The 22,210-nt window shown below is 44.3% G+C and overlaps 1 protein-coding gene across 4 annotated transcripts in view; it reads left to right on the plus strand.

Moving 5' to 3' along the window:
* LOC309554191 (alpha-N-acetylneuraminide alpha-2,8-sialyltransferase-like) overlaps positions 1-22,210 on the plus strand; it is a 213,407-nt gene that overhangs the window by 8,641 nt on the left and 182,556 nt on the right. For 2 of the 4 annotated variants that reach the window (XM_082255823.1, XM_082255822.1), the window contains exon 3: positions 7,778-7,864. The exons of the other annotated variants lie outside the window; for them this stretch is intronic. In XM_082255823.1, the coding sequence (XP_082111949.1) occupies positions 7,778-7,864 (87 nt within the window). The remainder of the gene's footprint in view (positions 1-7,777; positions 7,865-22,210) is intronic. 4 annotated transcript variants of the gene reach the window in all.

The raw sequence follows: 22,210 nt of genomic DNA on the forward strand, positions 1-22,210 counted from the left end.
CAGCAAGCACATTGTCACTATTACAGTTCACATCCCCACCTTGCACACACACTGTACCTGCTTGCTGTGTTGTTACCTCTGCAGTGTCATGGCTGACGGTGGGATCAAGCTTCCTCCTGGTTGTTGCAGACTTTATGGTGAATCTTTCTCTCTCCACAGATCCATTATGTGGGGCTCCCTTCATCCTTGTGCTGAGTTACCGGGTCTGTACACTTGCTTTCCCATTATATGGGGTTCCCACCATCCCTGTTCTAAGTTCCCAGGTCTGTACATCTGAAATATGATCCTCCACACTCACTGTCCTTAGCGATTTCTCCAATGGGAGACAAAAAATAGGGACAAATCTTGTGCTCTCGGTATGTATAGCTTTATTAGGGCAAAAATACAATAGATATCCAACTCACATTTTCAGGCACTATCATCTGTGCAGGCTGGATAACACAATCCTCTCAATACTGAGATGCAGAGCGAGGAGACATCCGATAGCAGGCTCCAACCGATATACGCGTTACGTCGTGTGATTGACTTTGTCAGTAGGGGTGGCTTGTACACCTGCTGTGCCCATTATGAGGGGTTCCCACTATCCCTGTGCTGAGTTCCTGGGTCTGTACATCTGCTGTGCCCATTATAAGGGGCTCCCACCATCCCTACTGCTGAGTTCCTGGGTCTGTACACCTGCTGTGCCCATCACCGTCACCATGCATATAGCCTTTTATCAAAAGTATACTTTATCTGAAAATCTAGGGGAGTGAAGCAAGGACAGAAAGAAAAGCCGCACACCCCCAGATCAACAGGCAGCAGCTACAGAGTCCTGATATTCCTCCGCGCCTTTATCCAGGCCTCCTGCTGCCACCTGTCTTTCTCAAGACCCCGAATCTTCCCAACCTCACCCAGGATGTTCTGCACCACCACCTCGACAGGGAGGATTTTACTCCTTAAGGATACCTGGCACCGTGAACTCCACGTGAAATAACGGACTACTAGACTAACTAAAAAAAGTTTTTCCAAATCATAATCCCGGCGAGTCTGGAATGCCCCATACACCCACTCTGCATAACTCATATGGGGGAGGAAGGGTACACTCAGGGCCCTCCCTACCCTCTTGTACACCTCTATATTAAAAGGGCACTGAAGCAGAAAATGATCCATGGACTCCACCGCTCCTCCACACTTTACTCTCAGGCAGCCCCAATCACTCACAGAAAGAAACTTTAGGTTGCCCTTCACATATAGTTTTCCATGGAAAGCGAGCCAAGCCTGATCCCTAAACTTCATTGGGATTCTTTCCAAATTAATCAAACGCAAACCCTCCCCCAAAACCAGGCTTGGGCAATCCCTTAAGGCCAGTGGTTCGCAAAAAACAGAGCTCATGATCAGCTTCTCAAGAAGTTTCCTTGGAAGAGATCTGATCTCCCCTGTCGTTACTTGCCACTGCCGAAGTATTTTCGAACATGGGGCAACATAAGCTGGGAGATTATCATGCTTGACCCTCAGGCTTTTCACTGGCCCACCATTTTCCCAGTTTCACAGAAAGGGCCTAAACCAGGACTGGAAAATACCCACTCACCCAGGCGGTCTCTCTGCCAACATGTTACCCAGGTTGTACTTTACAAACATCAGAGAGAAAAAGACTACAGGGTTGATCATTCCTTGACCACCCTCCCGCCTAGGAAGACAAGTCACACTCCTTTTGACAAGGTTTATTCTGTTCCCCCATAACAGCTGGAAGAAACAACTATAGATCTTGGTATAGAGAGACACTGGCAAAACGCAGACAAAACTGACATACAGAAAAATTGGAATCAGGTAACCTTTGATCAGATCAACCTTTTCCCTTAAGGAAAACCGCCAACTTTTCCAGCTCGCAAACCTTGGCATTGGCATTCTCCAGTCTGTTCACCCAATAGTCACCAGGGCCAAATTCAATGCCTAGAACTCAAATTTTTTGTTGGGGCTCCGGGAAGTCATCTGGGAGAACAAAGCTCTCACCTTCACGCCCATCCAGAAAGCTTCACACTTGTCCTGGTTGACCTTTGAACCTGATGCTTCTGCATACTGCCTTATCATTAAGACCACCTCCTTCGCTTCCACAGTCCCAGAGACAAAAACAGAAACATCATCAGCATAAGCCACAACCTTCAAAGGAGGCTCACCAGCGATGCCTAAAGGTACCCAACACAATGGTCCACTCTCTAGCCTTCTAATGAAGGGGTCGATTGCAAATGCATATAGCAGAGGACTCAAAGGACACCCCTGACACACACCTGAGCCAACCACAAAGGGCTGCCCAACCCAACCATTAACCAGATGAAAGCTTTCAGTCCCTTTGTACAAAATCTTGAGCCAATCAATAAAACCCCCCTCCAGGCCATACTTGCCAAGAAGGAGCCATAGGTACTCATGATTAACCCTATCAAAGGCCTTAGCCTGATCCAATGTCAGCAGATATTTACCCCAACCAGCAGCCCTACAACACTCCAAGGCCTCCCGGACAGCTAACACAGCTGAGAAAGTGCTTCTACCCTGGATTAGGCAGTGCTGGTGATGGGATAACAAACTGCCTGCCACTGATGATAATCGCCCGAAAAAAATATTTGCCAGTATCTTTCTATCGACATTAAGAAGGCTAATGGGGCGCCAATTCTCAATCATCTAAGGATCTTTGCCCTTTGAGAGAAGAATTACTGCAGATTGTCTCATGGAAGGAGGGAGAGAACCCTCATGCAAACAGCCATTAAAAACTTCCGCAAGGTGTGAAGCCAGGATCGTCTTAAAACATTTATAAAATTTGGCTGTCAAACCATCTGGCCCTGGTATTTTCCTAATGGCTAGTTTATCAATAGCCTGAATCACCTCATCTGCAGTGATTTCATCTGTCAAATTTATCAAAAGGAACAATATTTTCCAGACCTGGTGTAGAGTCCAAAAAAATCAACATCCCTACCCGATCAAGGTTCTGTCCTCCCAGGAGATCAGGATCAGCATAGTATGACCTGACGACCTCAAGGATCCCTGACCAAGACTTTGTCAGAGAGCCCGTACTGTCCTTCAGGCCATTGACCGTCTTAACTGCTATGCTCTGTTTACAGTTCTGGTAAGGGCTAGGTGAATGGTATTTCCCATAGTCCCTTTCCTGAACCAAAGAGGCGTGCTGGTCATATTGATGTCTCCTCTGGAGGAGCTTCACCTCAGAAATCGCCCCAGAATCTCCTCCATTCGAAACAAGGCTGTTAAGTTTCCTCCTCAAACGCTGGTAGGTGATATACTTATCTTGCTGTCTCTTTCTCCCTATGGCCTTGAAAAGCCTAACAGTTCACTGTTTTTTAAGCTACCACCATGCTGACTTACTGTTGCACTCTTTCTTTACTGTCCTCGTCATCCAGGAGGGCCGAATTTATTCTCCAGATACCCCTCCCCCTAGGTGGCACGCCTGAGGCATTCAGAGTCACAGATAGAATACAGTGATCTGAAAACTCCACTGCCCGACACACAGGTGCCGAAAATGTAGAGTCCCCCTTAAAAAAAAAAAATCTATCCTACTCTATTACCTCGCTGAAAAGTGAACCCCGTGCTGTCTGGGCAGCGCTTAATGTGCGCATCTACCAGACCTGCTTCCCTAACCATTGCATTCAGGAAAAGGCTGTCATAGCCCAGCTTATCTCTGAAACCTCTCCTGTCTTCAGACCTAGTAATGGTGTTGAAGTCACCTCCAAAGATAACCTGCTGAGCCGTAAAAAGAAAAGGCTTAATCTTTGTAACGAGGCATTCCTTGTCCCATTTTGTCTGGGGACCATAGATGTTAATCAGGCGCAGGCCCTGCCCCCTCACAAAGATATCCAAAATCATGCATCTCCCAATCTCTACCTCAATTACCCGTCGGTACGTTACCATACCGGAAAAAAGGACCGCAACCCCGCTGTAAGTCTCGGCCGCAAGAGACCAAAAGAAGGAACCACGCTTCCACTCCTTCTTTGCCAGATGTATATCAGCCAGACTACTCAGATGGGTCTCTTGGAAAAACAAAATGTTAGCATCAAGCTCGCTGAGCAAAAATAGGGCCATATGACGTGCACTCACTGATTTTAAGCTGGCAACATTAATGGTTGCCACTTTTAACGGAGTGGGAACTGCCAGTAGGATGATTGAGGCAGCCGTTTCTTAGCCTGACTACTCTCTCTCCCTGGAGAACCAGTGCGCTTTAGTGCACCATGGGACTCATCATCCATAGAAGATGCTGTACTCAACAAGTCCCATTAATTGTCATCATCTGACAGCACCCCAAACTTATTTGTCAAAGGCAAAACCTTAGGACTCTGGGTAACTGAAAACCTTTTTTTCCTTCTTTTGCCCTTCTTCCTTTTCTCCTCCATTCCACATCATCCTTGGACAAACTGGAAAAAACAGTTTCCCCACTCTTACCCTCCCCTTTAACCCACTCTCCCTTACCTTATTTGCCACCAGGCCAGCCTCTTCAACATTCTCCCCACTCAGCACCTCTTGCCGCCTCTGCAATTTTGGAGGACATAGACACAGAAGGGTTGGACACATTCTCGGTAACTGGGGCGCCACAGACTTGGAAGACACTGACACACTGGGAATTGGCACAGATTGGGAAGACACAGGCACACTAGGCAAACGCACAGACTGAGGCACCACAGACTGGGAAGACACAGGCCCACTGGGCATTGGCACAGACTCAGAGGGAATCACAGGCACCCTAGCTGCTGAGCTCTGAGCATTCTCCATATCCAGGTGGAAGAACTCCCTAATAAGTTCAGGCTGGTTGTGCATTGCCTCAGGACACTGACTATAAGGATGCCCCACCGCATTGCACAAGTTGCACCTTATAATATTGCAATCCTTTGCCAAATGCCCTAAATCCTGACACAGAGAACACTTCATTACTGGACAGGAGGATGCAAAGTGCCCTTTATCCCCACACTTATTGCATAGCTTTGGCTGGCCTGGATAGAAGATGGTCAGCCTGTCCCTCCCCAGGAAACCTGAGGATGGCAGATGCTGGATGACATTATCAAACACTCTCAGTTTTAGCTGCACAGACCATCCCCCCATCCATATTCCCCAATCATCCATCATTTTCTGTAAGGGGCTCAGGATGTCTCCATATCTCCTTAACCATACAGATAAATTCCCTTGTGGTATGGACTCATTGAGAACAAGAATTGTCACCATTTTAATGAGTGGCTGGCATGACACAACCTTGGGAATGAGCCCTTTCCAGTCCAGCAGGCTCCTACACACATGTTCATATTTTTCCCAAAATATGTCCAAAGACTCCGGACAGATAAAGGACAAATCGTACACATAAAAGCCGGTCGGACTGATCAGAGCAAAGATATCTGCGGGTCTAAAACCCATCTGCAGAATCTTATCAACCACGGCTCTCCTATATGGAGGAATACCCTCACCCTCCCATCGAAGCTGGGTAACATTCCTCCTCCTTTTAAATAGTGAGGAAGATAAAGCATTTCCATGCTCCTTCCCTGCTTGCACCCCCTTCCAGATCCTGCAGCAGCACCAGCATAGGTTTTCCTCCCAGACACACAACCAGTAATTACAGCATTGTCTTTAGACACAACTACACCTGCTCACAAGGAGCCTGAAACAACCCTTGCAGTCTTTAGAGCAGCAGAGACAAGACCCACCCCCTCCCCCTGCTCTGAGCACTCAGCTGCTTTCCTGGGTTCAATTACAGTCTTGTCTACTGCAGACTCCAAAAAAGTTGTAGCACTACTGCTCCCAGCATCTCCTCCACCATTCTCAGGAACAACAGCTTTATCTGGGTCAGGAAAAGCCTCTGTAATGTCCGTGGTGCTCCTTTCTGCAGACTCTTCCCCCAGAAGCTCACAGTTATTTGCAGCTTTCCCGGAAATTGGAAGTTTTTTCAGTAAGTGCATCAGGTTGCACTGCATGCTGAACATTGTCTATGGGCCTGGGCTGACAGCCCATAGCACTACAACTCTCATCAAGCACATTGCACCACCTTGCACAGACACTGTACCTGCTTGCTGTGTTGTTACCTTTGCTGTGTCATGGCTGATGGTGGGATCAAACTTCCTCCTGGTTGTTTTAGACTTTATGGTAAATCTTCCTTTCTCCACAGGTCTCTCTTTCAGAGGGCGAGGAACAGTATCCATCTCCTCATCTGGGGAATCTGCAGAGAAATGGAACTTTCTTCCATCCAGAGGGTATTCCAGCATGCCAGTAGTACCCCCCTCAACCTCCTGCTCAGATGTTTCACATTGCTGCTGCAGAGGGAGGGAGACAGGGGCCTCCACCATTGGGGGCTCAGCAGATGTTTGAGGTGTTGAAGAGCTGGGCTCATCCTCCGGGCCCACTTTCTCACTCTCTGCTGACTCTGTCAGTACCTGCATCTCCTCACTGACTGGGTCATTCTCCATGCTGGAAATGGCTCCTCTCCTCATACAGCTAAAACGTTCCTCATTCCTGTATTTCTCCTTAAATGCTCCACTGCTTTCCTTCAGAGAGCTCACCGGCTCTTTCTGCTTCCTCAAAGCTTGCTCTAAGTCTTTCAATTCAGGCCTCAGAGCCGGTATCTTCTTGCTGTAGAGTTTAGCACAAAACAACTTTTTCTTTTTTAAATTCTGCTTTCAAATGTGCCAATATCTCCTCCTCTTTCTCAATCTGTGTAAGCTTTTCAACAATCCTCCGTCTAAAGGTAGACAGGGATTCATCTTTCATTGGGCCAAGCCCAATGTCTTCCATAGACTGAGGCCTAGTCTCAGGCATATATAGGGGGCCCCCGCCGGGGTCCTCCCCAGGATCCAGCATCCCTCATGGGGCAGAGAAGCAACTCTAGCCCCTGGCTTCTGGAAGCACACAAGCTAAGGAACCAGCAACCTCACACCTCGCTGTCAGGGAGTGGAATGGCCGTTTCCCACCATCCCTGTGCTGAGTTCCCGGGTCTGTACACCTTCTGTGCTCATTTTGAGGGGCTCCAACCATCCCTGTTCTGAGTTTCCAGGTCTGTACACCTGCTGTTCCCATTATGAGGGGTTCCCACCATGTCTATGCTGATTTCCCATGCCTGTACACCTGCGGTACTCATTATGAGGAACTCCCACCATCCCTGTGCCAAGTTCCTGGGTCTGTATGTACACCTGCGATACCCATTATGAGGAATTCCCACCAGTCCTGTGCTGAGTTACTGGGTCTGTACACCTGCTGTGCCCATTATGAGAGGTCCCCATCATCCCTGTGCTGAGTTCTCGGGTCTGTACACCTGCTGTGCCCATTGTGAGGGGTTCCCACCATCCCTGTGCTGAGTTCCCGGGTCTGTACACCTGCTGTGTTTTATTTATTTTATTTGCAAGACAATTTCACCAAAAGCAAGCCTTGTATTTCCATAAAGGAATTATAGATGTATTTACAGCTAAAGGATGTAAGTTACATGTAAACTGACACGGGTTGTGATTCATTTACATGCACAATGCATGTGTTGTTTTGGGGAGGAAAAGCTGGAGTTCTTATTTAGGTTCTGGAAATGTTTCTGACAAAAAAATAGATTCTATACTGGAAATGTAAAGTTACATTCCGGCTGCATCTTGTTTTTCTTGTTTTGCATAGAAAGGAGAAACATTAGAACTTGTTTTTTTTTTTTTTTTTTCTATCGGTGTGCCTATTGCCAAGATTTTTTCCATAAAACAACTTCATCATTATCATTTGATTATTAATTGTTAATTGTTAACTCATTCCAGGGTGATATTAGCTTATTTTTCTTTCTTATTTGCTCTAGATTTAAAAGGAAAGCATTTTCTGAAGTGGTAAAGGAACTTCAGGGGTGTCCTTGGAGAGAGGACCAGACAGAACGTAATCTGCTAAAGTGAGTAATAATAATAATAATACTAATAATATTAAAAATAATACATTTATATATAAAATAATAATAATAACAAAATTCACCAAACATTCTCTAATCACATTCACCATATTTACAAAAGCTTACTGAATGTGACAGCTGGTGAATGGCTGGCAAATATCACAGTGCAGTAAACGGAAAGCCTCCCCTCCTCTGAATGAAGTGATATGGACCCTCAACATTCACTTCCTAATGGAGTTCTCGTTTGCCAAAGCAGACCTAACAATCCCAACCTTCAAGAAGAACTGGGAACCCTGGATCGAAGACAGCAGAAGTTTTACCATTAACTAACCTCTCTATCAACTCAACAATGGCCCAACACCCTCATCCCCTTATCCTTCTGTAATCCATACTCACCTACCTGCTTAAACTGGGACTCCCCTTCCTATGGCAAGAATCTAACATTCCAAATAATGCTTTATCAGCCCCTTCCAGAATTCATACTCTCATCCCTACTGAGTCCTATAGGACCCCTCACAAACTAGCCTACCCTTAATTTTTAGTCCTGACAAATTTCTTCACCAGCATTCAGTGTCTAACTATAAGGTGACATAGCTCCCCCCCACAATATCCTATTGGCTCAACATCTATGCTGGTGCTGGACTGACAGAGATGGCCTGGTCACAGTATGTTCCCATATGGGGTGACCATGCCACTCTCCCTCACTAGGCCCTTTTATATATGTCAATTATATTATTCTGTTAAGAAAATATTTCCTCTGTATCACCTATACGACATATAGCTTGTCTTATATCTTGTACTGTTTGTACCTTTTAAAACTATTCTTCAATAAAAATTTAAAGTAAAAAAAAAAAACATATCACATTGCAGTAAACTGTAATCCCAATCCCCAAATTCTCAAATCCTTCTCTCAGCTTCAAAATGTTAATGTCATACCAAAGGTGTTTTTAACTAGTGTTGAGCGAACACGGACTGTATTATTCGGATAATTGGATTTTTGTTACCTGGACACGGACCCGAAAACTTTACTGTATGTTCGGGTTTAAAATCCGTGTTCGGTAATTTTATTTCCTGTTTTGTATGTAGTGGCGCGGTTTTAATGGCGGGCTTTCAACAGCCAATCAACAAGCGTTTAACTGGTGTGCGCCATCACAGCCATGCCAACTAATGTATTAGGAGCTGTGATTGGCCATCTGAAGCATGTGACCCATGTCTTTATAAGCTCGAGAGACACAGTGCAGTGCGTCATTCTGCTGTAGTGTAGGGAGAGAGCACACATCATACGTGCTGGCTGCTGATTAGGGACAGACAGGGAAAAATTGTGCCAGAAAACAATGCAGGGACAGGTCGGAGTGTAGGCAGGGAAAGATATTTGAGCATTTTAGGGACAGGCTGGAGAGATTAGGCAGGGACAGATAGGAGACACAGGACAGAACAATCGTCCGTTATCGATCTACATCGATTTTGCTGTGTGGGGGGTGGTGCAGTGAACAATCTTTTTGCCCTCACTTGAGCCCACTGAGGAGGAGGAGGAGGAGGAGGGAGAAACAAATATATTTTTATCAGTCTGTTGTGTGCAGCGTTCAGCTATATTTTACTACAGATTGCTGTTCTAATCTGCTATTTAAAAATTACAAATTTAAAGGGGAATTTTTTTAAGAGCACTTGCCATGCTCTTAACTACATTTTGCTGCCATTTGCAGCACTCTAGCCCTTTCCATTGTTTTTTTAGAGCCATTTTAGTGCCTGAAAGTTCGGGTCCCCATTGACTTCAATGGTGTTCGGTGTCCGGGTAAAGTTCGAAAAAAGTCCGGGACACGGACCCGCACTTTTTTTTCAAGTTCGGCCGAACCCGCCGAACACGGACGTCCAGGTGTCCGCGCAACTCTATTTTTAACTTAAAAGCCTGTTTTCTTTAACATTGTTTTTTTTTTTATTGAGTTTTTAAATGTTATAAAGGTACAAGGTACAGTACAAGGTACTTATATTTGTATGATAGCAGAATTAATAAAAATTATTAAAGGAAATAAAACAAAGTAATAAATAAATTAAAAAAATAAAGGTGACTGGGACAAAGTCCAGATACAGGGTAAATTGTACAGACATTGCACACTTACCTTGCAAGTTGTAAAACAGGGAGTCATACAATGTCATAAACAGAAGGAAAACAGGATCATTACAAATACCCACGTCAGCCCTGGGAGAGTTTACACCCCACCCCCCCCCCCACCCCCCTCGTGACCAGGCCATTTTTTTGCTATTTAGCACTGCGCTATTTTAACTGACTATTGTGCAACGCTGTACCCAAATTAAATTTATATCATTTTTTTCTTTCCTCACACAAATAGAGATTTCTTTTGGTGGTATTTAATCACCGCTGGATTTTTAACTTTTTTGCTAAATAAACAAAAAAAACATTTTGAAAAAAAATATATATTTTCTGCTATAAAACATTTCCAATAAAAAAAAAAAAAAAAAAATATATATATATATATATATATATATATATAATCTAAAAGACGATGAAGGGAATCTGGCCACAGAGGACAGTGAGAAGGCGAAATTGCTAAATAATTTCTTCTCTTCACTCTTCACAAAAGAATTGGGGGGCTACACTAACCCAGCTTATAATGCTAAATTAAATAATACACCTCAGGAAGTAGCGCCATGGCTAACAGAAGATAGACTTAGAACTAAACTAGAGAAACTTAACATAAATAAATCACCGGGACCGGATGGCTTGCAGCCGAGGGGTTCTTAAAGAACTCAGCCAGGTGATAGCCAGACTATTATTCTTGATCTTTACGGATAGTCTACAGACGGGTATGGTGCCAGCTGATTGGAAAAAAGCCAACGTAGTACCAATATTTAAAAAAGGGCCGGGATATATCCCGGGAAACTATAGGCCGGTCAGCCTAACATCAATAGTCTGCAAGATTTTGGAGGGGATGTTAAGGGACTATATACAAGACTTTAGTAATGAAAACAGTATTATTAGTATTAATCAGCATGGGTTCATGAAAAATCGTTCTTGCCAGACCAATCTATTAACCTTCTATGATGAAGTGAGCTGCCATCTAGACAAAGGAAGGCCTGTGGATGTGGTGTATCTGGACTTTGCAAAAGCATTTAACACAGTTCCCCACAAACGCTTACTGTACAAACTAAGGAAGGTAGGTATGGACCATAGGGTGAGTACCTGGATAGAGAACTGGCTCCAGGGGAGAGTCCAGAGGGTGGTGATAAATGGAGAGTACTCAGATTGGACAGGTGTGGAAAGTGGGGTCCCCAAGGATCTGTCCTGGGACCAATCCTGTTTAATTTATTCATAAATGATCTAGAGGAGGGGATATCTAGCACAATCTTGGTATTTGCGGATGATACTAAACTAAGCATGCCAATATCCTCTGGGCAGGATGTGGAAACCTTACAAGCGGACCTGAACAAAATAATGGGGTGGACAACTACATGGCAGATGAGGTTTAATGTTGAAAAATGTAAGTTAATGCACTTGGGCGTCAGAAACATGAACACAACCTACTCACTAGGGGGGGAACCTCTGGGTGAATCTAAGATGGAAAAGGACCTGGGGGTCCTAGTAAACAACAGGCTTGGCAGTGGCATGCAAAGCCAAGCCGCTGCAAGCAAAGCCAACAGAATACTGGCGTGTATAAAAAAGAGGATTCACTCCAGGAATAAAGAGATTATTCTCCCACTCTACAAGACTCTGGTCCGGCCACATCTGGAGTATGCTGTCCAGTTCTGGGCACCGGTCCTCAGGAAGGATGTGCTGGAACTGGAGAGAGTCCAGAGAAGGGCAACAAAAATAATTAGGGGAATGGAGGATATCAGCTATGAGGAAAGACTACAAGCATTAAACTTATTCTCTCTAGAGAAGAGACGATTGAGGGGGGATAGGATATCAATGTACAAATACTGTACTGGTGATGACCCTAGCATTGAACACAAACTTTTCAGAGAAACGGAATACAATAAGACACGTGGCCACTCACTAAAACTAGAGGAAAAATGGTATAACCTTAAAATACATAGGGGGTTCTTTACTGTCAGAGCAGTGGGGATGTGGAATTCTCTTCCACAGGCAGTGGTATCAGCGGGGAGCATTGATAGTTTCAAAAAAACTATTAGACGGGCACCTTAAAGACCACAACATACAGGGGTATACAATGTACGGTTAACAGCAAACACACATCATAGGTTGAACTGGATGGACTGAAGACTTTTTTCTCGACCTCACTAACTATGTAACTATGTAATTTATACACTTGTGGACAAAATATATTCTGCTCAATGTCTCTGGTAAAAAAGACATTATTTTTTTTATTTTTTTTTTACTATTATTGGCGGTGTTCAGTAACTTATAATGGAACCACGATAGTGCAGCTATGAATCTGACACTAACTGACACTGGGTGGGAACTGAAGGCCAAATGCAGCCTGTTGCTTGCCTTTATCTGGCCCGTCGGGGCACTATTTCTCCTACTGACACCAATGATGAGGCACCATTCTTTCCCACTGACAACAAGAATGGGGCGTTATTCCTTCCACTGACAACAAGAACGGGTCATGATTCCTTCCACTGACACCAATGAAGGGGCATGATTCCTTCCACTGACATCAATGATGGGGCACTTTTCCTCCCAATAAAACCAATGATGGGGCATGCTACCTTCCACAGACACCAATGATGGGGCATTATTACTCCCAATAGTACCAATGATGGGGCACTATTCCTCCCAATAATACCAATGATGGGGCATTATTCCTTCCAAAGACACCAATGATGGGGCACTATTCCTCCCAATAATACCAATGATGGGGCATGATTCCTTCCAATAATACCAATGATGGGGCATGGTTCCTTCCAATAATACCAATGATGGGACATGACTCCTTCCACTGACACCAATGATTGGGCACTATTCCTTCCCACTGACACCAATGGTGGGGCACTATTCCTTCCCATTTATGATAGGGCACTATTACTTCACCTACTGACCACAGGTGCCATGTAATTATCTTACTCTCTTTGACCACCAAGCCTAAAGCATTGTTTAATCCCACTGACACTGCAACATTTTTAACTCCTGCTGGCCAAAGTCCAATCTCCCAAAGTCTGAAGGACGGTAATCTGGCCCTTTGTTGACAAAGTTTGGAGACCCCTGCTATACTCTGGCACTGTACTAATGACACTGGCTGGGAAGGGGTTAACATCTAGGGTGATCAAGGGGTTAAATGTGTGCCTAGCCTGTGTGTAATGTGTATATTATGTGCTGATAATTACTAATCTCTTTGTTTCTTATCCCTGCTTTGTTCCCTCTGTACATAGCTCTGTGTTGAGTGTCAACACAGGACTCTAAGCTGTGATTGGACACAGCCAATCAGCAGGTCTTGGCCATGAATCATTGGCTGGGACCTGCTGACAGACTCTTTGCAAGGATGAGAAACGGAGAGATTGTTCCCTCTGTACAGAGTTCTGTGTTGATTGTCAACACAGAGCTTTGGGCTGTGATTGGACACTGCTGATCGGCAGGTCCTGGTCATGAATCATTGGCTGGGACCTGCTGACATACTCCAGCTGTGTACAACCATGTATGCATCTTAAACCCGGACACAGGCAGTGATGTACCAGTGCAACTGGGATTTGTACTGGGAGGAAGGGGGATTTTTATTTGGAGAGAATTTTGGCTTGCAAATGGAATTTATGCTTTGAGCTAAGCATGCTATTAGTGCTCTATTTATTTTGTTGACACACAATGCGGAGGAGGAAAGGCAGTTTGGCATCTTCACTGTGGGCACAAGATGACCTTGTCCAGGCACTGTCCCAAGTCATGAAACCAATGTAAATTTAGCCTTTCTCAAACAGTTGATGACATCTGGAGATGCGCACGTTCAGCGTGGGGTGTTAAACAAACTCATTCTTCCAGGAGTGGCTGAACCTACATCTGCAGAGTTTATTTCCTATCTTGTTTATCAATGATAAGAAACCTTCAAAAACTCTAACAAATGTCAATGGTCACCTCCATGTGTTACCGATACCCGCCTTTTCTTTATTCGCTTTTTACCTTTGGAATAGTTCAACCAATTTTACCACTAAACAAAATTATAAACGCAAAACTTTTGTTTTTGCCCCCATTTTTCATGAGCTGAACTCAAAGATCTAAGACTTTTTCTAGGTACACAAAAGGCCGATTTCTCTCAAAACTTGTTCACAAATCTGTCTAAATCTGTGTTAGTGAGCACTTCTCTGTTGCCGAGATAATCCATCCACCTCACAGGTGTGGCATATCAAGATGCTGATTAGACAGCATGATTATTGCACAGGTGTGCCTGAGGCTGGCCACAATAAAAGGCCACTCTAAAATGTCCAGTTTTATCACACAGCACAATGCCACAGATGACGCAAGTTTTGAGGGAGCATGCTGACTGCAGGAATGTCCACCAGAGCTGTTGCCTGTGAATTGAATGTTCATGTCTATACCATAAGCCGTCTCCAAAGGCATTTCAGAGAATTTGGCAGTACATCCAACCGGCCTCACAACCGCAGACCACGTGTAACCACACCAGCCCAGGACCTCAACATCCAGCATCTTCACCTCCAAGATGGTCTGAGACCAGCCCAGGACCTCCACATCCAGCATAGCAGGACCCTATGATCTCTGTTCTTACACAGGGGAGAATACCAGGCGGCTTTGTTTACATCAGCTACCTCCCTCTCCACCCGACGGACATCAGGTGCGCCGGTCACACGCGCGGGGGGGGGGGGGGGGGGTCCGCGAACGTATATAGTCGTGCGGCAGTCGGCAAGTGGTTAAAGGTAACCATCAGTGGCGGCTGGTGCTCAAAATTTTTGGGGGGGCGCAAACAGAAAAATGTAATAGGCATTGCTTTGCGGCAAAAAACGCTGTAAAAAATTGCGTGACTTTGAGGTTGCAAAAGTGTGAAAGGGGCCTTCAGTAATTAAGGTATAGTGTGCCCCCTTTCAATGCAGAGACCAGCGTACATGCCCCCTTCAATCCAGTGACCAGCGAACATGCCCCCTTCAATGCAGTGACCAGCGTACATGCCCCCTTTAACTTACGACTAAGCACTCCAATGTGTGAAACATGTCAACTGTAACCTATCCTGCGCTATTGTCCTATGTTTGACGTTTTATTGGATTACAACAGCGGGGAGCAACCAGTTTCTTCTCATTTCTATGTCACTGCAGTAGCGAGCCGGGGCCAGCACCTGTGAGTAATCCATTACATACTACACCTGAGCGCTATCCTGTTTTTTCTGTACTTCACATGCACAGTGAAACGTTTCCTTAACTATACCTTGCAACTGCCACTATAACTGCTTGTATACTGATGGGGCTGCCCAATCTGGCCAAAAACAAAGATCACCGTATGTCTACGGCTGCCCTTCAGACTACACTGGCTGAAAGACCTAAGGAGAAAATAATAAAAAATAATTGCTTAATAGCTAATGTTTCTTCTGGGGTAAGCAGAGGCCAGGAAATGTCAAATGACATATGAAGACAATCGGATCACGTTTTCCACATTTAGTGGTGCTCTGTTATTTATTGGCAGCTTACATTATAAAGAAGAATGAAGGAAGAACAGCCTGAGGAAATGTTGTCAATGTATTACAGCAAACACAAAAATGGTTTGTCTGCATTCTCCATTTGCACCACTAGATGGCCTAAATACCAAAAACATAGAAAACATAGACTAGTTTCCTTTTTTTTTTTTTTTTTTCTACATACACAGAATAATCTTCAGTAATGTTTTAGAATTATTCATGAAAATGCATTTTATTTACAGGACAAGTCTGGTCTAATTAACAATAAGATTGCTTGAAAAACATCTTCTAAAATCGTTAAATACAACCATTAGACCACTCTTCTTCCTAGGAGGTCCCTTTCACATGGGCACTGATGCAAAAACAGGGGGTTGGAGCAAATTTTTAGCTGGTCTCAGCCACTGGTCAAAACTAGGCAATGGCTGCAGGACAGCCCCAAACACACTGCCATGTTGTGTTTCACAGGGGATATCATGTGCCACCATGCCCCGGGGAAGTAAATAGAGCCTTGCCTTAACCACGATCCAATTGTGTCCAATAGACACAGTTGGGGTGCAGAGAAGAGGGATTTTAGTGTAAAAATCCTTTACAAACATTCATGCGGGAGGCGGCATATTTCCTCCCAATCTCTTGCTAATCACAGGCTAGCCACTGCCGACAGCGCAATCTACCACGGATCACGAGTCAGCACTTCCCCTGAGACACTTACCTGGCGGCGGCTCGGCTCCCGGCGGCGGCTTCTCCCCTCCACGAGACTCAGACATCCGTCCTCTTCTGTGGTGGCTCGGCTCCCGGCGGCGGCTTCTCACCTCCTTGAGACTCCGACGTCCGTCCTCTCCTGCGGCGGCTCGGCTCCCGGCGGCGGCTTCTCCCCTCCTCGCGACTCCTCCTCTGCCACGGCGGGAAGGTGACCGGGCGGTGACAGTGAGTGACTGATGCACGCACAGGCACCGCCCCCAACGAGGTCAGCATGGATGTCCTGAATCAAGATTGGTCCAGGCTGAAGTCTGGACCAATCATGATCCAAGACATCACAAAAGGGGGGTGGTGTAGCGCAGTGCTCTGCACCACAGTTACGCCCCAGAAGGCCGCCAATCGGCGCCTCTGCCGGGTGGAAACCCCCCCATAGGCAACAAAATCTTTTTTTTTCTTTTTCTTTTTTGGGGGGGGGTGGCGCCCCTGTGCCCCCTATCGGCCAGCCGCCACTGGTAACCATCCTCACCTGTGATCTGTTTGCTTGTAATTAGTGTGTGTGTATAAAAGGTCAATGAGTTTCTGGACTCCTGACAGACCCTTGCATCTTTCATCCAGTGCTGCACTGACATTTCTGGATTCTAGGGAAAGCAAAAGAATGATCAAAGGATCTGCTGGAAAAGGTGATTGAACTGTATAAAACAGGAAAGGGATATAAAAAGATATCCAAGGAATTGAGAATGCCAAACAGCACTGTTCAAACTCTAATCAAGATTAGTGGAAAATGAGGGGTTCTGTTGAAACCAAACCCCGGTCAGGTAGATCAACTAAAATTTCAGCCACAACTGCCAGGAAAATTGTTCGGGATGCAAATAAAAACCCACAAATACCTTCAGGTGAAATACAGGACTCTCTGAAAACATGGGGTGTGGCTGTTTCAAGATGCACAATAAGGAGGCACTTGAAGAAAGATGGGCTGCATGGTCGAGTCGCCAGAAGAAAGCCATTACTACGCAAATGCCACAAAGTATCCGCTTACAATACACCAAACAGCACAGAGACAAGCCTCAAACCTTCTGCCACAAAGTCATTTGGAGTGATGAGACAAAAATTGAGCTTTTTGGCCACAACCATAAACACTACATTTGGAGAGGAGTCAGCAAGACCTGTGATGAAAGGTTCACCATCCCTACTGTGAAACACGGAGGTGGGTCGCTGATGTTTTGGAGATGTGTGAGCTACAAAGACACAGGAAATTTGGTCAGAATTGATGGCAAGATGAATGCAGTATGTTTATCAAAAAATACTGGAGGAAAATTTGCATTCATCAGCCCCAAAGCTGCGCATGGGACGTACTTGGACATTCCAACATGACAATGATCCTAAACACAAGGCCAAGTCCACCTGTCATTGGCTACAGCAGAATAAAGTGAAGGTTCTGGAGTGGCCATCTCAGTCTCCTGACCTCCAATATCATTGAGCCACTCTGGAGAGATCTCAAACCTGCAGTTCATGCAAGACAGCCAAAGAATTTACAGGAACTGGAGGCTTTTTCAAGGAAGAATGGGCAGCTTTACCATCTGAGAATATAAAGAGCCTCATCCACAAATACCACAAAAGACTTCAAGCTGTCATTGATGTTAAACGGAGCAATACACGCTATTAAGAACTGGGGTGTGTAAACTTTTGATTAGGGTCATTTGGGCAGTTTCTGTTGTTATTGTGATTTAACCGCTTGCCCGACTCCCGCTGTGACTGAATACAGCGGGAGCGAGCCTCCGGTGGCGCGGGCGCGCGCCGCCGAGAGAGGGGAGTGTCTGACGACGTAGGTCTACGTCATCAAACGATAACAGACCACTTTGCCGCAGTAGTGTCAATGTAAGCAGACGGCAAGTGGTTAAGCACTACTGTTTTTTTTTTTGTTTTTGTTTTTTTTTTTGCTAAATACCACCAAAAGAAAACTCTAATTGTGTGAACAAAATGAAAAAATATATAATTTTTTGTAAAACGTTGTATGACAGCACTGAAGCTGAAAATTGGCCTGGTCAAGTAGGGGGTGAAAGTGCCTGGTATCAAAGTGGTTGATTTTTAGTGCACACAAACAAAATATATTGCTCAGTTTTCACATACAATATAACAGTGGTGTCACTAGGGTTGGTGTCACCTGGAGTCACCTCCCTTACACTCCCCCCCCCCCACCATGGGCTCTCTCATGTCTTGCCTGCCACAGTGCCGTGCAGGGCTTGGGCAGGCTAATTTCGGTCCAGCAGGGCACAGGCACAGTGTGCACCCCAAACCTGCCCCTGTAAATGATGTGGTCGGTGCCTTGATTTGTGCACTGGTCCAAATCTTTTGGTGGGGGGGATTATGGTGTGGGGTTGTTTTTCAGGGGTTGGGCTTAGCCCCTTAGTTCCAGTGAAGGGAACACTTAAGGTGTCAGCATACCAAGACATTTTGGACAATTTCATGCTCCCAAAAGTTCCAACATGGCTGCACACCAGTGCACAAAGCAAGGTCCATAAAGACATGGATGAGTGAGTTTGGGGTGGCGGAACTTGACTGGCCTGACCTCAACCCGATAAAACACCTTTGGGAATAAATAGAGAGGAGACTGAAGCCAGGCCTTCTCGTCCACATCGGTGCCTGATCTCACAAATGCTCTTCTGGAAGAATAGTCAAACATTCCCATAGACACACTCCTAAACCTTGTGGACAGCCTTCCCAGAAGAGTTGAAGCTGTTATAGCTGCAAAGGGTGGGCCGACTCAATATTGAACCCTACGGACTAAGACTGGGATGCCATTAAAGTTCATGTGCATGTAAAGGCAGGCGTCCCAATACTTTTGGTAATAGAGTTTATATATCCATGTAGATAAGGGGTGGAGCTTTACATTTTTTTTTAACAATTTTTTTTATGTTGTACTTTACATTTTCATTTTTGTTTAGTTAACTTGATTGCTGTCACATAGGTGACCACTGACCAATAACCCCCTATGCTATGGCATACAGTATATATACAGTATACAATTCTGGATGATAGTCGTATGTGTCACAGTTATTTCTAAATACTAATAAACAAAAAAAAAAAAAGATATCCCATAGTTTATAGACATTTTAATTATGCACAAACCAATCAATAAATGATTATTTGGATTTTTTTTTTACCAAACATATGTAGCAGGATACATATTGACCGAAACTGATGAAGAATTTTTCTTTTCAGAATTGTCGCTATTTTTTTGTTTATAGTGCAAAGAATCAAAACCGCAAAGGTGATCAAATACCACCAAAAGAAAGCTCTATTTGTGGGAAAAAAGGACATAAATTTTATTTGGGTACAGCGTCACGCAATTCTCAGTTAAAGTAACACATTGCCGTATCGCACAAAATGGCTGCCGGAGGACAAGTGGTTAATGAATGAAGCTAATGAAGCAGAGATCATGCTGCATTAGCCTCTTCCCTGACTGCAGCAATGGGGTAATGACAGCCCTGAGCCCCGAAGGGAAGTAATACACGTTGTTTCCAGGTTCGTCCAGGATCAATGCATTTTCTTTGACCTTCCTCTCTTCCGACTAACGAAAGACACCCACTTTTGGGGTTAACCACTCCAAAGCGGTAGAGTTGTGGACTCGACCCGGTTGACCTCTGGACTCTGCAGGCCTGGAGGCCACTCTGATGAACCTCAATACACAGACAGCATATGGTTCGTTCAGAATAACCTGACATCTGTTTATCGCTTACAGTTTATATAGGAAAACATTTACAATTAAATTACATTGAAACAGTAATCTACTCAATGGCGTCTAATGGACCTCCCCACAAGGTCATTATCTGCATACGTATGACCCAGACTGATGGAAAGCACATGCACGTCATTTTGGGGAAGTAACATTGTTTACAGTAAAAGACGGGACTCTTATCTTGTGAGAATTAGCGTGGGAAAAGGTCTTATGCAGAATATAAAACATTCTATTCCAGCAGTATTATAAAATGGCTTCTAGTAACTAAGATAACTAAAATGGCTGAACTGTTGTTCACACCGCCGTCACCCACAATGCCTAGATTTTGTCCAGAGTTGGACTTTACATAAACCCTGGTGATCCTGCCACAAAGGCATTTCCTGGTATGGGGTGACAATGGTCTCCTAATTGTGCTCTTGCATTGCTACTCGGTAACATACTCTATACAGGTAACAGCGCTTGCTATGAAATGTGTGTACAAAATCTCATACAAAATCAAATAAGCCAAAAGCCAAAATAAGTCTAGCCAATGGCGAAACGCGTTAGTTGTAACGCACGTCGTGACGTCACTTGAGCCCGGTGGAACGCAACCCAGAAGTGCCGCTTTCCCTACTGTAGCTCACAACAGTGACGGCGTTTATCTGAATTTTACCCCGATTTCCTTCGGAATTGTATTGCTTTTATAGTCTTTGCTTTTATTGGGACTCACTTGGAGGGTACGTACCCAGACCCTGGGGGTCATAAAGCTCTGGTGGTCCTAGTGTCGTAAGGCACATAGGGCCCACGCAATCTGGTGAGTGTGAAATCTCTCAATTTTGTCACAGTGGAGCACAAGAATTGACACCAGGGATAGAGTGGAAGATCTATTACAGCAGCACTTAGCACTTTTCACTGTGCACCTTTATTTATTTATTCATTTATTCATTTGAATATTCACCATCAAGAAGTCACATCACTTTAAAATAATGAACTTTTTTGTATATGGACTTTGATTTTATGAATCTTTTGCACTATATATGAATTTGCAAACTTATCGAATTAATTTATACTGTATTTAATTTATTCATATTTAAAGTGTACCTATTTATTTAATATTTATATTGGATCACGGGGATATATCTGCACTTTTATAAGTCTGAATTTATAGTTTGAAGATTATTGGTAAAAATATTTTTTGCAAGCGCTATAGGTAATCATATATTAATTGATTACTTCACCTTCAAAATCAAATAAGTATGAAAGATAAAGAGAAACTACGTGTTAAGTGAAAAAAGTCCCAATGGTAATCCTCTATGATAATCATATGCCAAGAGGACCTAAAGAAAGCTTCAATGGTCTCCGTTACCAGGATAAAACCTCCAGCCGGTCCTCAGATTGGGCTTCCGAAGACGTCACTTTGATGATGAAACGCGTCAAGCTGGGACGCACTTTGCAATGCATTGTTTGTAAGTGGATCGCACACTGACACCTAGCAGGTCCAGCTTCCAATGCTCCCATTGTTCAGTGCGGAAGCTCGCACGGGAGGCTTTTTTTTTTTTTAAAGGTTTTATGTGTAGCCCACTATAGGGGCTTTTAATAAAGACAACAAGTACGTTCTAACACTATGAGGAGTCCGTTCTTCGATTTTGATCCCTCTTTTTTTACATCACCTTTGGGGCCTTTGATCACTGAGAGGAAGGCAGATCTGAGGACTGGCTGGAGGTTTTATCCTGGTCACGGAGACCATTGAAGCTTTCTTTGATCCTCTTGTCGTAGGACAAGGAGGATCAACAACGTCTGGTGAGTGGGGATCTTTACATTCACTGCCTACGTATGGTGTCACCCTTTTCTCAGTGGGATTTGTCTTTGGAAACACCTATCAACCACTGCAGGAAGAAATTTGTCTTTCTTTGACTATCACAGAGGATTACCATTGGGACTTTTTTCACTTAGCATTGTATTTTTATTAGGTTTGTGTTCACTTTGATAAGAGGTAATGTTTTGCACAAGTAGTCTCCCTTTATAATTCATACAAATGTATTTGATTTTGTATGATGTTTTCTATACACATTTCATAGCAAGCGCTGTTACCTGTATACAGTATCTCACAAAAGTGAGTACACCCCTCACATTTTTGTAAATATTTTATTATATCTTTTCATGTGACAACACTGAAGAAATGACACTTTGCTACAATGTAAAGTAGTGAGTGTACAGCTTGTATAACAGTGTAAATTTGCTGTGCCCCCAAAATAACTCAGCATTAATGTCTAAACCGCTGGCAACAGAAGTGAGTACACCCCTAAGTGAAAAAGTCCAAATTGGGCCCAAAGTGTTAATATTTTGTGTGGC

The sequence above is a fragment of the Pelophylax lessonae genome (genome assembly GCF_965119305.1).
Source record: "Pelophylax lessonae genome assembly, chromosome: 4".
Taxonomy (NCBI): domain Eukaryota; kingdom Metazoa; phylum Chordata; class Amphibia; order Anura; family Ranidae; genus Pelophylax; species Pelophylax lessonae.